This window comes from Pseudomyrmex gracilis, unplaced genomic scaffold (assembly GCF_002006095.1).
Source record: "Pseudomyrmex gracilis isolate BER0280 unplaced genomic scaffold, ASM200609v1 scaffold_55, whole genome shotgun sequence".
NCBI classification, from domain to species: Eukaryota; Metazoa; Arthropoda; class Insecta; order Hymenoptera; family Formicidae; genus Pseudomyrmex; species Pseudomyrmex gracilis.
Genome location: NW_018020639.1, coordinates 833,292 through 851,585, shown reverse-complemented (window position 1 = coordinate 851,585; position 18,294 = coordinate 833,292). Strand labels below are relative to the sequence as shown.

The 18,294-nt window shown below is 35.6% G+C and overlaps 2 protein-coding genes and 1 non-coding gene across 12 annotated transcripts; 1 reads left to right on the top strand and 2 right to left on the bottom strand.

Annotated features, from left to right (window-relative positions):
• Positions 1 to 226: 226 nt before the first annotated feature.
• LOC109853815 (collagen alpha-2(IX) chain-like) lies at positions 227 to 13,780 on the bottom strand. Of its 8 annotated transcripts, XM_020426277.1 has the most exons (20): positions 13,594 to 13,780; positions 8,130 to 8,238; positions 7,672 to 7,735; positions 7,370 to 7,580; positions 6,875 to 7,091; positions 5,788 to 5,958; positions 5,136 to 5,207; positions 4,968 to 5,051; positions 4,438 to 4,536; positions 4,247 to 4,354; positions 3,986 to 4,163; positions 3,224 to 3,457; positions 2,919 to 3,091; positions 2,629 to 2,790; positions 2,344 to 2,553; positions 2,010 to 2,211; positions 1,665 to 1,766; positions 768 to 935; positions 601 to 669; positions 227 to 424 (listed from the first exon to the last, which is right to left on the bottom strand). In XM_020426277.1, exons 3-20 carry the CDS (start codon positions 7,718 to 7,720, stop codon positions 306 to 308), a joined length of 2,628 nt encoding a protein of 875 aa, XP_020281866.1. In that variant the 5' UTR covers positions 7,721 to 7,735; positions 8,130 to 8,238; positions 13,594 to 13,780; the 3' UTR covers positions 227 to 305. The 8 variants fall into 8 exon arrangements, with proteins under 8 accessions (XP_020281866.1, XP_020281865.1, XP_020281870.1 ...); XM_020426276.1 differs by lacking the exon at positions 8,130 to 8,238; XM_020426281.1 differs by lacking the exons at positions 8,130 to 8,238; positions 13,594 to 13,780 and adding an exon at positions 13,501 to 13,573.
• On the top strand, positions 8,178 to 8,250 carry Trnar-acg. Its single transcript has one exon. It is a non-coding gene; the product is annotated as a tRNA-Arg (tRNA).
• Positions 13,781 to 14,084: 304 nt separating the features above from the next.
• Positions 14,085 to 17,882, bottom strand: LOC109853816 (ATPase family AAA domain-containing protein 2-like). 3 transcript variants are annotated; one of them, XM_020426288.1, is made up of 11 exons: positions 17,468 to 17,882; positions 17,240 to 17,392; positions 16,853 to 17,122; positions 16,565 to 16,756; positions 16,143 to 16,324; positions 15,865 to 16,048; positions 15,602 to 15,787; positions 15,063 to 15,198; positions 14,895 to 14,981; positions 14,580 to 14,678; positions 14,085 to 14,501 (listed from the first exon to the last, which is right to left on the bottom strand). In XM_020426288.1, exons 1-11 carry the CDS (start codon positions 17,525 to 17,527, stop codon positions 14,185 to 14,187), a joined length of 1,866 nt encoding a protein of 621 aa, XP_020281877.1. In that variant the 5' UTR covers positions 17,528 to 17,882; the 3' UTR covers positions 14,085 to 14,184. The 3 variants fall into 3 exon arrangements, with proteins under 3 accessions (XP_020281877.1, XP_020281875.1, XP_020281876.1); XM_020426286.1 differs by having other exon boundaries at positions 17,244 to 17,392; XM_020426287.1 differs by having other exon boundaries at positions 14,085 to 14,498; positions 17,244 to 17,392.
• Between the last annotated feature and the right edge of the window lie 412 nt (positions 17,883 to 18,294).

Below are 18,294 nucleotides of genomic sequence, written 5' to 3'. Positions count from 1 at the left end.
TATCGCGGTATCTCGTAAAATCAGCGTGTAAGTCGCTTTATTAAAGTTTTAACAAAGAGAGAGAAAGAGAGAGCACAAAACATAGAGTAGTACTAAAATATTAATACATAAATAAACTAAATTGACAAAAAAAAGAAAGATACGCCAAGAGTAAATTAAATTGTAAAACAGAGTCTCAAAAAGTAACATATTTTTACGTCGCAGTGATTTGTTGAAGAAACGAATGTTGAAACTATAAATATATTTGCGTAAAAAAAAATACATAAAATCAATATTTTAATACATCTGTTCTATATATCGTTGGATCAAGGACCTTTCTCATTGCCACGACTGAACTGTATGTAATTACTGTTTGGGTAATTACAAAATTCGCAAAATCCTGGTGGTCCCTGGACTCCCGGTGGTCCTCTTACTCCGGGAGTACCTATCAACAGACAGAGGCAGCTCTTGTACATATCATATTACAGAGAAATATGTATATATATATCAGAGATCTCTATATTTATAATTACTTTATAAAAGCTCTTAATTTGATTTTACTTAATTATTTATGTAAAAACTGTTTTTGTAAAGAGACTTTTTCAAGCAATTTTTATGTACCTGGTCTGCCCGGTTCACCTCTGTCTCCTTGTCTGCCAGGTAGACCGATACCGTCGTTACCTGGAGGTCCTGTAGTGCAAAACGAAAAAAAATGTATTTTTTATTTATTTATTTATTTATTTTTTCAATAAGTTTTTTTCTGTTGCATTGTCACTTTATTGTCGAACCTGGTAAACCTTGCGGACCAGGCGGACCTTCTATACCGATCCCTTCGGGACCTCGATCGCCTTTTTCTCCTCGCTCACCAGATGGTCCTACCGGTCCGACAGGACCCTGCGGACCAGGCAAACCAACGAACCCACGTTCGCCCGGCAAACCCGGCGGTCCTGGATCGCCTAGACGTAAAAAATAATAATCACCAAAGAATATATGTATGTTTGCAAAAAAAACAATTTGTACAGATATTTGCAAACCATGAATGCACGTATTATGATGATATTACTTGATTAATCTGCTTACGCATGCACACAAAGAAAGCACAGTTCCTGCACTTTTTGTTTAGAACGTATCGCATTTCAAACATTCAGAACAAATGCATTACGCATTTCTGGTTTGAAAGCGATAGGTACCTGGAATGCCTCGCTTCCCGGCTCGACCGGGACGGCCGTGTCGAGCCGGCCCCGGCAATCCGGGTAGACCTTGTAGACCCTCTGTTAATTCTTTCAGCCTCTCTGCGACACATGCCACAAAAATCTTTATGGACGTAAACGACAAGCGATAAGAACGTCGGTCTTGATTGAGTCGTCGATATATTTGTTTAGTCTGTCAATGCGTCAATAATGATTCGCATGTGCTATAACGTAGCTTTATGCGAAAAACGACGAATTATGATACTTGAAGCGTTTTAAGCTCGTGATACTACACGACGATGCCGTTGTGACGCACTTCCCTTTTTTCATGTTAGGATCCTAGCGCGTGTCTCGTTTTCTATACATATCCAAGATTCTATAAACTAAATAAGAAAATCTATGTGATGGTATTAGCCAATTTTTAATGCGATTAATATCGTGCCGAGCGCAAGTTTTGAAAAGTGCAAAAAAAAACCGATATTGAGGGAGGTGTACCTGGGTGACCCTGAGGACCAGGTAATCCAGGACGGCCTGGACGACCTCGACCAGGCGGACCAGGCGGACCTTGCATCATTGTTACCATTTCGGTCATCTGTTCTGTATACGTATGTATATATAATATAAATGACAATTTTCGTCTTTCTCTTTTTTATTAGGCAATATATTACATATATGTATACATATATGTAAAATAAAAAAGAGAAAGAAGAAAATTGCTAACATTTTTTAAATTAAACTTTCGAAACGGTGATTAAAGAAGCGATTAAACTTTTACGATCAACTGTAACTAACATTTACAAAAAAAATCAGTGAATTAATGATCAAAGTAAAAATCATCACCTCTTAACACGCTGGCGCAAATATCACGAATCTCCTCTTCGCTAATACTGTGACCTGGCGGTCCTTGAAGTCCTGGTAGTCCCGTTTGACCTCTGTTTCCGGGAGGTCCTTGCAACCCAGGTATCCCGTCTTTACCTGGCATTCCTGGTATTCCTACCTGACCTTCTGGTCCTCGTTCTCCAGGAATTCCTTTTTCACCTTGCTGATTATTTTCACAATTATAATTTAATATTTAATTCGAATATAATATTAAAACCACAGATATTTTATTTAAGAAATAATTAATTTTAAATTTCGTTGGATTTCGATATTATGCTATAAACAGAATACTTACTATTCCTGGAGGTCCTGGAGGACCCGGAGAACCTCTGGGACCTTCGGGACCGGGGTTATTGACGTTAACAAAGCTGTTGTTCGACGAAAGACCAGGAGAACCCGGCGATCCTGGTGATCCTGGTGGCCCTGGTGGTCCCGGAAGTCCGGGTAGACCAGGTCTTCCTTCTAATCCCGGTACACCTGAGGCACCTGGCGATCCTATTGGACCCTAAATTAATAATTATGTGTTTTTTTCAGTTGTTTTAAATTACGTACTGCACATTACTGTTTCGTTTATATTTACCAAATTTCCTGGCAATCCTGGAGGCCCAACAATCCCTTGTTCACCCTTCTGGCCCTTACTTCCTTCCTGACCTCGTTTTCCATCAAATCCCGGCAGTCCCGGTTTTCCCGCAGGTCCTTCTAAACCTCGAGGTCCTGGGGGACCCGGTTCCCCTGGTAATCCCTTATAGCAATATTATAAATAATATTATGGAAATTTAAAAAAATGTATAAAAACGATTATTAAAATTATTTTACTTTAATAAAATAATAAATTAATCAAATAATACGATTACAATAGTAACAAAGTACTTGTAATCCTTGTAATCCTGGAGATCCGTCATTTCCTGGAATTCCGGGTAGTCCTGGGGGACCTATTGGTCCAGCTTCTCCTTTTTCACCTGGAATACCATCTTCACCAGGAGAACCGACAGGTCCTTCAAGACCAAGTGAGCCTATATTGTTATACGCCAATCCCGGTGTACCTTAAAGAATAGCATAATAAATAATTCTATCATATATTATATATTATATAATTGTATTAATTATATTAGAAAATACCGTTGCGTATAAAATAGTAAGTTTTTTGTTCTATCTTTGATAAATTAGTAGCAAACCGTCAAGACCGCGTTCTCCAGCGTCACCCTTCGGGCCTGGAAAACCAGGAGGACCTGGCGGTCCTGGCGGACCAGCTGGTCCTGTTACGCCACGAGGACCTGGTGGTCCTGGAACGGTAGGAATATTTACAAACACGTCGTTTCCTTTTGGCCCAGGAAGACCGGGTGGTCCTGGAGGACCAGGAAAACCTAGCGCACCGTTTTGACCATGAGTTCCTGGATCTCCCCGTTCACCTAAAGTATAAATATTAAATTTTATAACAACCTACCTAGCATTTAATCAATACATTTGAGACAACGGCGTTTCTTAATAATGTTTGCGCGATGTCAATTTTAATTAACAAATATTTTTAATAAAACCTTTTTTTCTACCGTACTCAATTAATTTTGACTTTTTGAGTTACTTTTAAGCGAGCAATTTATAGCCGCACAGATTGCAATAAATTGATTTACAATGACTGTGAATGAGTACATCTGGGTCAACGTCGATATGTGAAATGGTATATGTGACGTCTAAATCATTCAATAATCGTTATTAGGATCGTGTGATTTTTTTACATTTATACAAATTTACGTTATTAGGACCGTGTGACTTTTTTACATTATACAAATATATTGCAACATATACATATGTATAAAATGTTAGTAATTAGGTCATTTAAATGTAAAAAATAAGAACGATGTTGTTGTGTTCTTCGTAAACTTCGTGTATCTTATTCTCGCGGAACATGTAAAGTAACGAATGTGAAAAAAAATATGCACCTTTTTGTCCCGGAATACCATCCTGTCCTCGTTCACCTTTGTCACCTTTATTGCCTGGTGGTCCAGGAGGACCTGTCAAACGCGGTAAGACGTCGTTTATATTACTTACACCTCCCGGTGGACCCGGAAAACCACGAGGACCTTGATCTCCTTTTAGACCCGGAAAACCCATATCACCCTACGGAGTTCGATCTGTTATCGTTTTCTTATAAAGATATTTTCCAATGCTTGCTCGCGATCTAAAAGAGGAAAAAATCTTACTCTTTCACCGCGATCGCCCTTTTGTCCGGGCGATCCTGGTGATCCGATCGATCCTTTGGGACCTTGCAATCCTGGAAAACCTCTACTACCAAGATTACCTGGAGCTCCCTGGTATAATATTTCTTTTTTACTTTAATGTCTCTCTGTGTTTATACATATTTCTTCAACATATAAACTATTTCGATACATACCGTTCTTCCGTGTTCACCAGGTTGTCCCGGAAGTCCGGGCGGACCCGTTGCACCGATCGGTCCTGGTTTTCCAATCGGTCCAGGCGGACCGGGCAATCCCTAATATGTGCAATCTCATTAACTATCTCAGAAAGAATTTTACTAAGAAAGTTAATTTTGACTCTAGTTCAAATTCACTAGCATTTAAATCGACGTATAATACATCGAGTATGCCAGTTGACTGTGTAAGTGCTCTCAATCTTATTGATACTTCGTCTTTAATGTATTAGCTCATCGCCCAACAAATCAGACCCTCTTGAGAAGAGTTGTGTCACATGTAATGACAGTGAGTGTTTTATCACTTAATTATTTCTTGTTTTTTCTATCGACAAGTGGAAGAGTACGAACTGCGTAATATCAGCGGCTGACAGATTCGTGTACCGAGCAAGAAATTTGCTTTCATCGACATTTAATCGTATTATGTTAATGAAAACACATATACGCGATATAAATTATAAAATATTTTGTTTTACACGCGAGACGGAACTTACGTTTGTACCATTAAATCCCTGCGGACCCTGCGGGCAAATCTGACAGGCAGGTTTTATTTGCGGAAGAGGAGCACCTAAGGTTTTCTAGATAAGACACGTAAATTAAACACCAAACAGATCGTTTTCGATAAGTGATCTTGTGAAAAATATATAAATATATTATCTTACCGGTAACTCCTCGCATGTTTCTCTCTCTACTCTCGTGGGATCGCAGTTCAGAACCATCCATTGCACGTCGACCTGATAGTAAAAAGTAAACATTTATTTTCACTTTTGAATAGTTTTCAGATGTGATGTTTTATTACATCTCTCTCTGTTACAAACTTTATATTAACGAAGAATTTTATTAATTTTAACTGTACATGTGTATGTGTGTGTATGTGTCACGTGTCTTCGTATTCTACTCTCATTCACTTTACGTGTAAACAATTATTTCTTCAATCGTCAATATTTAATAAGACTTGAATGCCGTTGTGTGTTCTAGAAAATAAGTGGGTCAAAGAGTCTAATATTAAATTTAGCCCTACTGACAGTTGCAGCCTCATTCCACGTAAAGGGGGATATTAATGAAGTCGCGTGAGTTCCTTGTAATCGTGACGGTTGACATGTAACATTATCTCATGACGCATTCCTTACAGTGACATAACGGAGATGCAACTCGTTAATAGACACACGTATAAGAACACACATGAGAGATTAATCAAAAAGAACGTGCTGAAGAAATTTTAGAGATGCGAGTAGCGGGTATTTTAAATGGTTTAAATCGAATCCGATTACTTGAAATGTAATTTTGTTTTATTAATATTGACAGGGAGCTTACCGGCACGGTGATTTTACTATTGTTCATTTTTGCTATCGATATTTCTCCGTCGACCTTAATAGGGTTGCGCGGTTTCAACTTTTCCGTGCCAACGTGTATGCAGTCAACGTTAAGCACTAGCTTATCCTTGAATATTCCAAGATTTATTTTGTGCCAGCCCTTGTCAAACACCTATTTTATAAAAATGATACATATATGTATGTGTGCATATAAAAACAATACATATATTATAAAAAATTATTATAAAAAAACATATATATATATATATATAATATATTTTATAAAACCGTACTTTTTGTATTAAAATTCTTACTTAATGACGCGTGCGTCATTACTGTGCGATTACCTAGTTTTTGTAATTTTATCTTCACTCTGAAGACACAACATATAATGACGCAAAAAAAAAAAAAAAAAAAAGAAATTACTTCTGACAAGATATGTTATCAAAACTTGGTGAAGTCTTTGATGAGTCTTTCATTCATATTTATTACAAGAATCTTTTAATTCAACATTATTTCAAGACTCGTAAATTGTCTGCATTATAACACTTTCATCGATCACAACGCGGCGAGCGTAACATGACGATCACATTGTTTGAATCGCCGATAGCATAGCGCGCGTTTTATTTCACTCGCGTGATAGAATTTCTGCCGGGTAAGCCTTTCTTAAGTGGCATTTAAACCAAGGAACTACCGATAACATGCGATTATATCTGCCGCATCAGCTAGAGATTGTGATACGATTAACGTTTATTTTTTATCAGCGCAAATGCGCATTTCATGCGCGATAACTTGCGCGGTGATTTGTTTTTTGTTTAAAATCAAATAATTGATCAACTAACACTCAGTTTGGTTGTTACTGGCAGTACTGAAAAATCTATAGTATACGTGACATAAATCTATAAATCTTCAGTACTGCCAGTAAAAAACGAACGCAGACTAAATCAGTTGGAACGACTGTTGTCTCTTATAAAACATTTGATTTCTGACTTGGCAACGCATATAATAAATGTTCATCTTAAAAAAACACGAGATTATACAATCATCATAATACTCTGATAACGACGTGATAAATGCCTGACACTCACGCGATCGTTCATGAAAGAAACAGTCTGTAAAATCTCTTCGTGATCGAGTAACGAGATTTCCAAGGTCTGTTTCCTGGGATTCATCGTGATTAGAAATTGGGCAGCACCTTTTGCGTCCACGATTCTGATAATGTTCCAAGGATATCTCGGTGATTTTCTGGCTTTTAACGTGTACACCAGCGTAAATTCCTCTGGAAAACCATTGGATGTGATATTCCTGAAAAATAAATCGCTCGAACATGAAAAAGATGTTGATTGATTTTTAAAGCAAATTTATAAAAACCGATATAATCAAAAAAAAAAAATCTTTCGCTTGTTGGAATTTGCAGACGCGTGTATTATGTAATCCGCGCGTTGTTGCAAAAATTGCTTATTTTTTTAATCTACTATACTTTAATGTACTGAATCAAGAAAAACGCACACATTGAACTTTGCGCACAAGAATTTGAAAGAAGCTAACTACAGCACTGTCTCAAGGCGAGATAATTTGAATACTTCATCAAGAGAGTGACATCAGTGTCTTTCTCCAGCCGATACGCCGTTTGCATGCGATTGCTGCCTCGGACTTTCGTCATGCCGCTGTAATGGAGATCTAGCAGATTCAGTTTCAACTTGCTGATAAAATCGAACGTTTGAAGATCGTCCTCGCCGGATTTGTAACCGTTGCACAAACCACGTTTGGAACTGTTTTCTCCGGTGACGTTTTCTATCAGAGAAAAATGACACTTCTAATCATTCAAATACAAATACTATGTATTGTGACGATAATCTCTCTCTAGTTGAACGTAATAACTTACGAATACAAGTCACGTAAATTATCACGAATATCCATGTTTCCGCATACATTTATCACGAATAGATCTAAAACAGATATAATAATTAATAGTACACATATAAAATTATCTAAAAGATTGCACTCAGAGAAAAACTCTGTTACATATTTCTGAATAAGTTTTCGCACAATTCGAAGATAGCAAAAACAGAATTATTTATTATTTATATCTGCGACGATGCTAAAAGCAGAAGAAGAATTCTTCTTCATTTTAAAGCGGGAGCAATGTGGATATTAAATTTCAAAAAAGCACGGAATAGTGTTGAGAAACAAAAAAATCGTTAGAATATGAAAAAATTGTGAGAACATTTATAGTGATTTTTTTATGATATGAATATCATGATTGTAAATATGGAATATAAGAATTGTTTGTAAGTGCAAAAGATTTTTATTTAAATAATCATATCAATATTTATTACTAACGTTTTTCTAATATATATTCTTCTCTTATAAACTTCTCGTTCTTTGTGTGGTCCTGTGGCGCAACGGATAACGCGTCTGACTACGGATCAGAAGATTCCAGGTTCGAATCCTGGCAGGATCGATTGAAAGGATATTTTTGATAGTAGAAATTTTTACTTTTCGATAAATGTACTGAATTTTTTGTTTGTTTTGTTGCAACTTTTGCTCGTTACGTGAATGCCGGCTAAATCCGACGCTGACATTGAAGAGATTAAAAACATTTTAAGAACAAGAGAGAAAGATCATTGTACTTTAACGAAAATATTATAAATACAACATATGCATGAGACTATATTGTGTTTATATTTCGAAACCAGAAAAGTGAGTCCATAAATATTCGGGATTAGCAATTCAAATTTAAATTACAAAGGAAGGATTTTCTCACATATGATGTCTTTTTTTTGTAAAAAACCGAGAGATGACAACTTCAAAAGAAACTCGACGCTGTACTGAAATATGAGATAAGGCAAAACGATAACTGCAGATGTAGCACTTACAAACATTGAAATGCATAGACGAAGCAACAGTATACGTGCAACAATATATGCTTACTTCAGCAAAATTGGTGACTTATATTTGAATGTTGCTACATGTTAGTCGATATTTTCGATCTTTTAGATTTGTTTACATTAGGTTTTGCTACAGACAGGAATATTATTGTTGCCTTTGTACTGTTACTTTTTAAGGCGTTGTATTATTAATGCAATTTAAAAATATGTAAAAATATTCCGACCAAACACTCATTGCCCCCGTGATCGTTAACTCTTTAGACCTTAGAATATCTTATTTTGTTATTTTTGCATTTATCTACTTCTTATGCGTCATATCCTGTAATAATCTAAATAACACATTTTCCGGCTAGCAACAAGATCCGATGTCAGGCCTATAAATAAAATTCGAGATAGTAATAAATCAGAAGTCGATCCCAGGCATTGTATAATGTGAGTGAAAATACTGTAAAACTTTATGAACAAAATATTGTTTAAAAATAAACATTAATGATGATTCTTACAACATAAACGTTTCTGCCTGTACTTGGAAGATATTATAAATATAATATACATGTACACACAGAGATACTTAAAATACCAAACTATTTATCTCCGCCAATTTTAAATATTGAATCAATTGGCAAGTAAATCTTCACAAATGTCGTAAAAAATTAATTTCTCGACAATAAGCTTAAACTGTGTCAGTACGTTTTTACATTAAATTTATATAAACTATTTATGTAAACTATCTTATTGTTAAAATTCTAAAAAGTATTTGATGAGATATAAAACAGACATATCGTCGATATTCTCTGCTAAAAATATTAAAACGACTGTGACCGAGAATAACATGTATTTGTTTTTTTTTTTTTTTTCTGTTCTTTTCCAACATGTGAGAAATATAAGTATTTACATGGCAACGAGTTGCCAAGGATATACACACAAGGCTCAAACAATATCACAGTCCTTCGTTTTCTTATGGTAGCGTCGTGAGATACACGATCACGTACGTGGAGAGAAAGTAATTTATCCTACCTCCGAAGCGCGGCACGACATCCGAACAAAACCGAAGTCGGACGAAGTGCAATACGAAGTTACAGCGATGATTGGCGAAGTTTCTCGGTGACTGTCGAGAGCGGGCCATCACACGGTTAAGGTCATGACGAGTAAAGTTACTCTGCGAATCGGCGTGTATGATAAAGAAACGGTGGAGATAGCGTATTAGCGCGACAACTCAGGAAGAAGATTCAGAAGATGTATGATTTCATCAAGATGCCGACGAACAAACGAAAATGGCGCGTTCCTGACAATGTGATCCTCCGCGAATGCAGTGTCGTAATTATCGGAAGTAGGTGCAAAATATGCGGCAGAGACTTCAAATGCACGAGCGACGTTGCTATGCACACAAATTGGCGACACAACGGAACCATAAAATCGTTATACGACAGTTTAGATAAAAATATGTATCTCGAAAATGTAGGTAAAATTTGCGAAATATGCGACGGGCATTTTGAGACCGCATCCGAATTGAAGATTCACAAGAAACTGATACACAACACACACAGCCACAAGAAACGACGTAAAAAAGAAACGGTACTCGTGCGATTTAAACTTAAGGGAGCTATAACGAGAGAAGTGTATCTAAATAAAAAATATTTGAACGTGCTTTCTCAAAACGACGTCACGTATTTCATCGACATTGGTGTGCAAACTAAAGACTTGGAAGATGAGAAACATCAAGATGTCTTCGTTACAAATATCGATTTCTCTGTTGCAAACTATATTGTGGATAATGGTCATGTAGAACAAAACATGCCACCCCATAAGGACGCGAATCGATACATAGTAGGTGAATTCGCGACCACTAAAGGTGATGCGGTAGCGCCTTCGAGTGTAATGATGGGTGGGAAAAGTCCCATGGTAGAGATCTCGAATGCGCTACACGAAGACGCGGAAAAAAATAGCAGTAACTACAACGAGAAGAAGAATACAAACTGTTATTCTGCTTCCGAAGAAGAAGATATATTGATGCTTCCCTCAAGTTTCGTCGATAATGTAAACATCCATGACAAAGAAAACTCAAGAAGTATAACGCACGATAGCGGAAACGTATATTGTCGTAACAAACTTTTGTCGGACAATTCTGAAGTAATTTTCATTTCTCAGCACAACAAATTCAATGAAACTTTATCCAATGCCGCAGAAACTTCTTTGTTAAACGAAAATCGATACGATTCCGTTAGACGATTTAACAAAGATGCTGTACATAAAGAAAGAAAAAATTCTGTAGCAAACTCTACAAAAAGTGTTAATGTTGTAAATAACTTGAACCAAGTCGAGAAAAAGCATCCCTTTGTTTCTCGAAAACAAAAAGTAAAAGACAAATCGGTAAAGTCTAACGTAGTAGACGTCGACGATGAGGTGCAGGAAGTTTTGCGAATAACAAGAAGACACGTAGAAAGCGATATTAATCACGAATCACCTAATCGTACGGAAAGAGAAATCTTGGTGCGAAACGTTAAAGAAACGTTTCCCACGAGAAAAATATTACTAATTGATCCAAACAAATGCAACACCGATCATGCAGCAAGTTTTCAGACATTTGATTATTCTCCGTTTACGAGTGTGGAAAATAATGCTCAGTTTTTGAACAAAGTGTTTGACAAAGAAAGAAACAATTATTTGGAGAATTTTAATCGATACGGCATTAAGTTTTACAATGATTTTCTGGAAATTAATAACAACTTTGAAGAGTGTATGAAGTAACCTCAAGAACTTTTTTCAAGCTTACCAAATGGAACAGATCGGCAATTCTCAATCAACAAAATCGCAGTGCAACAATAGATTGAAAAGCAGTGATAATAATAATGATGCAATTGTTATGTTAGAGTAGATACATTGTTGAGTAAAAAATCAGATTAGAATATTACGTAAGTCGTAATCTGTGTCAGATGACAAAGTCAATGTGCCAATATACTTTTTCTTTTTTTTAAATAATTGTTTTTTTACTAAAAAGTAGAATAAAACTACATGTGCATGTATATATAAAATTTACGTGTACATGACAATTTTTCACTCTATCGTATGATATTTTGATACGATAGTCTATAGCTCAATTTAGAGCCAAAGCTATCGGAATTATAAGATTTAGTTGTTATTATTTAATTAAAATATATTAGTTAAACTAATAGAATAGTACTTGCATTTTGCACATACAGAGATCGTGCTCTAACACATTTTTTTTTATTTAAAAAAAAACAAACTCCAAGGCATGTATACGAGCTTTTCTCTGCTGTATATCTGTTTGTATTTCCTCGAGCAGCCATATTGGCTTATGACGTCAGAAGCACGAAATAGCGTAGGGTACGTTAGTTTAAACGTTCGCGCGCTAGAAGCATTAGTCTATCTTTTTTACATTTAATAAGAACTACAGATCTGAAGTTATTCTTAAATAAACAAAATTATCGGCCATAATACTTGTACACTTCTTGCTCTGACGTCATAAACTAATATAGCTGTTCAAAATATAGCCAATCGTTAATAGTATGTGTACAAAATGACTGCCATTAATCTAATATTTTTATATACTATGCTTATTTTTTTGTTTGAAGAAAAGTTTGGTTACGGTTGCGGCATAAGATTTTGTTATTTTTTTTTATATTTGATTCTCGTTATTTTGTGTATGTTTTTTGTAGAACATACCAACCAAAGTTGTTACATCTAACCTAATCTATAAAGAAAAAAGTTATTTAAACAAAAACGGTTTTTTCTTAATTTTTTAAATTATAATCGGATAGTTTTTTATTTCAAATAAATAAAATGTGATATAATCCAAAATTTGTGAATTTAATTCACAATGTTGATTTTGATTATTCTATTAATAGTATAAAACTAAAATAAATAAAATTTTCTAAACACTCGATAGAAACGTTTTTATTAATAGTTAAACTCTTTTACGTAGATTAAAACATTTTATCTTCATTTAATGTCGTATAAATGTTTGTTAAAAATAGTTTGGCGTTAATAAAATTGATCAAAATATCTGTTATGAAACTGCTTATAATTAATTTAAATTGATCAACTTCTCGGATCAATTTTGAATTGTTGTAATATAGACATTCTGAGAATAATTGACGCAAAATTCGAATTATTTTGATTGAAATAATTTCGATTTTTTTAATTGAATGTAATAAAAAATTTGGAGATAAAATTTCTATAGGAATTAATTTTGAACAGTTTCACAGGTACTCAGAAGTAGCTCAGAAATAAGTGTTTGTAGATTATCTTGTATGTTGTAAACCTTACAATAGTGGTATGACATTAGTTTTTTCTCTTTGGTTTTTATTTTTATATTGTTATATATATATTTATATATATCTCATTTTCTGTTTTTAATACTTACATATTAGATACGTATATTAGCAGCATCTTTTTTTTTTTAGTTTTTAGAGAAAAATAATATAAGATTAAGTTTATTACTATTATTCAAGCTCAAGATGTTATAAAGCTAAACGATGTTACTTAAACTTAAGAGATTTATGTCTTCTTTTTATATGTCTGTAATAAATATTTATTGAAAACATCAAGCTGTGTTTCTTCTTTTGCTTGACCTCTTACAAAGCTTTCAATCAAGCGTTTGTGCAGTAACATAGTTAATTAAAGCAAACAGGTAACTATAGAGAAATAAATTATTCTATGGCCAAAATGAGAATTATTCAGTCATGCCAGTAATAAATTTCTGTAAAAATTATAGAAAATAACTAAGAGAAGAAAAATTATTATATCAAACGCGCGCGCGCGCGCGAGCTAAAACTGTATTTCAAGAATTCAAAGGTGTTTACATGTAGACGTTAACATGCAATAGGAACACATGTATTGCGCACGTGATTTTTCTTATGACTTCGTTCGTGTATTACCAGCCGGAATATACGAACCCCTTGAGTTTCCGGAAGAAGCGAAAATTGTCTTGCGATGTGATACGAAAAAAACCCGAGCTTATGATATGTCACCGAACAGATACAAGTATCAAAACAACTTTGAAATGATAACTCGTTACATATGATATTGTGTTATGCACTTTTATCTCGCACAATACGAGATGCCAGATACAGCGTATGGTACTGCGGTCGCACGCTGACTAATAAGTCTGAGGGCTCTCATTGCTGTACCCCTCTACTTACATGCGGAGACCCTCAAGTAGGAGAAACTGATCCCATCTTACGAGTTGTAAAGGGAGACGAGACAGTCATCCGTAATCAGAGGGAACTGGAGCATCATGTTAAAACACATAGTGAATCGATTTGAAAACAATTCATAGCGGTCGAGTGATTAATAATGTAGCTAAGATGGTAAATAAAATTACAACTAAATGTCAGATCGTGAAAGTCAATTGCACAGGATTCTTAACTTCACGTTTGTGTTTTTTATTTTTTTTATGTGTCATTTATTATATGTCACAACACGAATTTATGGATTTTGACGTCACAACGACTGACAAACAAAGAAACGTTTTGTCAAAATAAAAGTTAATCGTCATCCTGCGTAGCACGCATTTTCGCTCGTTTTACTTCCTCGTAACGTGCAACGTATTCGTTCACGATCGCGTATAAGTCTCCGTTGTTTTCCATTGTGAGTTCGAGACAGGAAAACAGACTCTCCAGTAGATAACTGGGCCATTCATCGGTCGATCGCACAATATTCTCGACCAGGTCCTCAATTTGAAAACCGAAGAGTCTTTCGGTGCTGGACGGAGAGACCGAGGACGTACCGGACATTAGTTTCTGCCTTTTAGGAGACAGGCCCTCGCCGGACGCGTAGTACTCCCTTTTGATGTTCGTCTCTGCTTAGCAATTACAGATTTATATGGCGGTTGTGAGATAGAAAAAAATTAGATTTATATTAAGTTTCAATTAATATTTACTTGATTTTGAAGACGTCGAGTGAGAGGATTGCACAGCTCCCAGTTTGTTACGTGCTTTTGATTCAGCTTTTAATTTCTTCGACCGAGCCGCGCTAAGCTCTGTACACACAATTAATATAATTGATCTAAACGAAACGATTTTTAACTTGTTGTACATCAAAATTTTTATACCGGCATCTCTCTGTCTAATCTTCTAATATTTTTTTTACAGATTTTGGTTAAACTTTAAGTCGCGTTTTCTCGAAACTTTTTAAGTATCCTGTTTTATTCACTCGAGTTTTTACATACATATATTTGCAAATTTAATAAACATACCTAATAAGCCGTTAGAGTCGTAGTTTCTTAATTTTTTATTATTTTCGTGCTTGAGCTTTTTTGGACTTAAGATGTGTATTAGATCCGCTGCGTTTGTCAGAGAAATCGATCGTTAACGCAATATTATAGCACAATATTACTTATTTTAAGTATATAATTGAATTGTACCTTGCGAAGAGCAATCAGAAAGATTATCAGAACCTCCGTTGACAAACAATTGTTTGAAGAAGGATCGCCGTTTTTGCGGCAAAGGTACTCTTACTTCATACATCTCGCCGCAGTTATTGTCGTACAATTCCGCAATCTACGATACATCACCGGTCAATAATCACATGATTTTATATCGCACGAATTTGAAAATACATAATATAAAAGATATTTAAAAAACGTAAAAATTAAAATCTATAAAATTCTGCTGTCTTGACCAAGTCAACGCTTTCAAAGTCTTCCGCGTGTTTCAATTTTAATGTTCTCATGTTTAAACATTTATAAGCTACAGAAATAATTCAAGAATTCAAGAATTGTAGAAACCTGAAATGTAAATGTGTTGCAAAAAAAAATTTCTTTTTATAAAAGATCCTTTTTTGTGTATCTCTAGCAAGACTCCGGCATGTGTTTAAACTATTTTAAGCTTGTCAGCGACTATAAAAAGAACGAGCAAAAAAAGAGCTGAGCAGAACAAAAACAGGTTTTCGGATGTTTTTGACCTCGGATGGTAAGTCGGTGTGTCGACAGTGAGCGGTCATCAACACAAGCATGTGCACCGATCGATCGAGACCACGCATCAGAGAAGTGAAAACAACTCTTGCTGTTTGATCTACCAAGTCCCACCACGTCAAAATACCGGGAACATACAATAACGCTGGTAGTGTGCGTCGCGCGGTCTTAAATTTCTGAAAAAGTGGCAAAAAGTATATACAAAATCTTATCTCCTTTGTAAGAAAGGACGCACAAAAAAAGGATATTCTACCTGTATCATAGCTTCTTCGGCCACTTTGCCCGTTTCTTCAAATAGCGTTGTAACATCTAAAACGTGACACGGCAGATGTTCTAAGGTATGAAGCAACGCCGGTCCCAAATGACGAGTGTGGGAATCGTCGCCGCACAATAAAATTCTTGGGCAACCGCTCGATTTGGACGCGGCTTTACCTGTACTGCGTGTCCCGCATTTGAATTAGTTTTTAAAATAACTAAATTCGCGTTGCGATGTTTTTTTTTTTTTTTTTTTAAATCACACGACGCGCTTACACGCTGTCGGAAGTCAGCATGCCGGTTGGGCACAGGGTTTGTAACCGCGTCAGAATATTTTCCAGATCCTCTTGAAACAACGGCTGGATCTTGAAAGATAAACTTTTGATCGGAGCGACAATAACGCGATGCGATGCGGGAACGATGTTCTGACGCGCCTTCAAAAAATCTTCCTTTTCCACCTTGATAAGAAATCAGTATATCGTGTTGCTTAATGTCTCTAATTTCGTGTGTGAGAAATAATATATGATATAAAAATATAACAAATATTTCTCGCATCAATTACTCCTTTGATATATATAGAACTTATATATTTCATTTCAAAAAAAGAAATCAAATATTGTAAAATTTATTTTACTTCTTCTCGCTTAGTTTGTAATAAAAAAAAAGTTACTTATATTATCGTACACCGATATACCTACTTTGAGGTGACGTTCGTTAATGTGATATTTCGATTTGGAGGTATAGATTTGCGGATAGTTTCTACGAATGCAGCACATCACTGCTTCGGCGCAAAGAGCCTGAAGATCGCTGCCGCAAAATCCTAAAGTTTTCGATGCCAAATACGCCAAAAATTTCTGCGTCGGTTTTTGCTTCCAGCTTTTGATATGTACCTATTACCGCATCAAAATATCAACACATTTAAAATTTTTTTCTGTATAGATTTTTCGTCTTTTCTTCTTGTCTTTAATGTTGCGCGTAAACAATACCGAGAGTATTTCTTTCCTGGCGCTGTAACAAGGCAAGGGAAAATACAGTTCTCTGTCGAATCTGCCCGGTCTTCTCAGAGCAGGATCTATAGCGTCGATTCTGTTGGTCGAGCCTATTACTATTATCTCAGAATTATTTTCCAAACCATCCATTAGAGCTAAGAGAGTGGACACTACGCTAGCGTGGACAAAATCTTGCCGACTGGATCTTACGGGAGCAAGGCCATCGACTTCGTCGAAAAAGATGACGCACGGTTTCGTTTGTTGCGCCTGAAGAAGATACGTACCGACATACAGAAATCAAGATACACACATATATATATATAAATATATATACCGATGCGAATGCAATACGATAACATATTGATAAGATATTTCAAACTTTACCAACCAACGAGAAAATCTTCTCGAGTTTTTTCTCGCTCTCTCCGACCCATTTGCTGAGACAGTCGGAACCTTTGCGCGAGATAAAAGAAACTTTGCGCTCAGAATTGCTGCATTCCGTTGCCAAAGCACTGGCCACGAGAGTCTTTCCCGTTCCTGATCAAATAAATGGGGGAAAAAAGGTTCAACACAGAGCTTTTTCGCTTCGCAAAATGACTACCTGACCATTACCTGGGGGACCGTAGAACAACAACCCGCGCGGCGGTCTGAGATTGAATTTGGCGTACACATCCCCGTACATCAGCGGGAACATAACCATCTCCTTTACGATTCTGATGTGTTTTTCCAATCCACCGATGCAGGAAAAATCCTTTGTCCCAAACATATTTTTTTTTTTTCAAGAAAAAAAAAAGAAAAAAGAAAAAAACTCGAAAACACACACACCACCGAGATCTAGTCTCGTTCTTCATATGGTTAAAGCAAAAAAATTGTCATCATTGAATTGTTTTTGCTGCAAATATCTCAAAACAATTCGATTCAAGCGCGCATTCTGATCGCGTTATCGTTCACTGGAATTTTTATTTGCAAAATGTTATTTTTAGAGTTCACGAGAGTTTACTGCTCAATTTCATTATTCCTAACTTTTCGCCAGCTGACAGACGAGAAGTCGTAAACGCGAATCGATTATCGATATTACTCCGTAATAGACAATGAATTAAAAACTAATGGGAGAGACGGAACAAAATAAGGATGTCAAAAACAATGATTATTTGGCAATAAAAAAAATTGCAAAAATTCACAACCAACATGATTATGTGTGTATTACATACGCGTACGCACTTATAGAATAAAAATGAGGGAAACGCAAATAAAAGATCGTAACAAATAATATCGATTACATTACGAAATTTTATTACACTATCATATACGACAATAAAATGTATTATACTTATATGGTAAAATAAATAAGGCAGTGGATGCACATCACACACCGCTTTTTGTTCGTATCTCTTACAACTTACTCGTGTGTGTATAAGTAAGATCTCAAGACTACTGTC

Excerpts from the sequence above, each read along its gene's own strand:
- LOC109853815 (XM_020426277.1), bottom strand. The coding sequence starts at position 7,720 with ATGTATGCGGAAACATGGATATTCGTGATAATTTACGTGACTTGTATT. Across the intron at positions 2,212-2,343 it reads CTCCAGGACCTCCAGGAATA|CAAGGTGAAAAAGGAATTCC; the intron begins GTAAGTATTCTG and ends GAAAATAATCAG. Across the intron at positions 670-767 it reads TGGTCCGCAAGGTTTACCAG|GACCTCCAGGTAACGACGGT; the intron begins GTTCGACAATAA and ends TTTGCACTACAG.
- LOC109853816 (XM_020426286.1), bottom strand. The coding sequence starts at position 17,621 with ATGTTTGGGACAAAGGATTTTTCCTGCATCGGTGGATTGGAAAAACAC. Across the intron at positions 16,049-16,142 it reads ATGCTGACTTCCGACAGCGT|TACAGGTAAAGCCGCGTCCA; the intron begins GTAAGCGCGTCG and ends CGGGACACGCAG. Across the intron at positions 15,788-15,864 it reads CCGAAGAAGCTATGATACAG|AAATTTAAGACCGCGCGACG; the intron begins GTAGAATATCCT and ends CCACTTTTTCAG.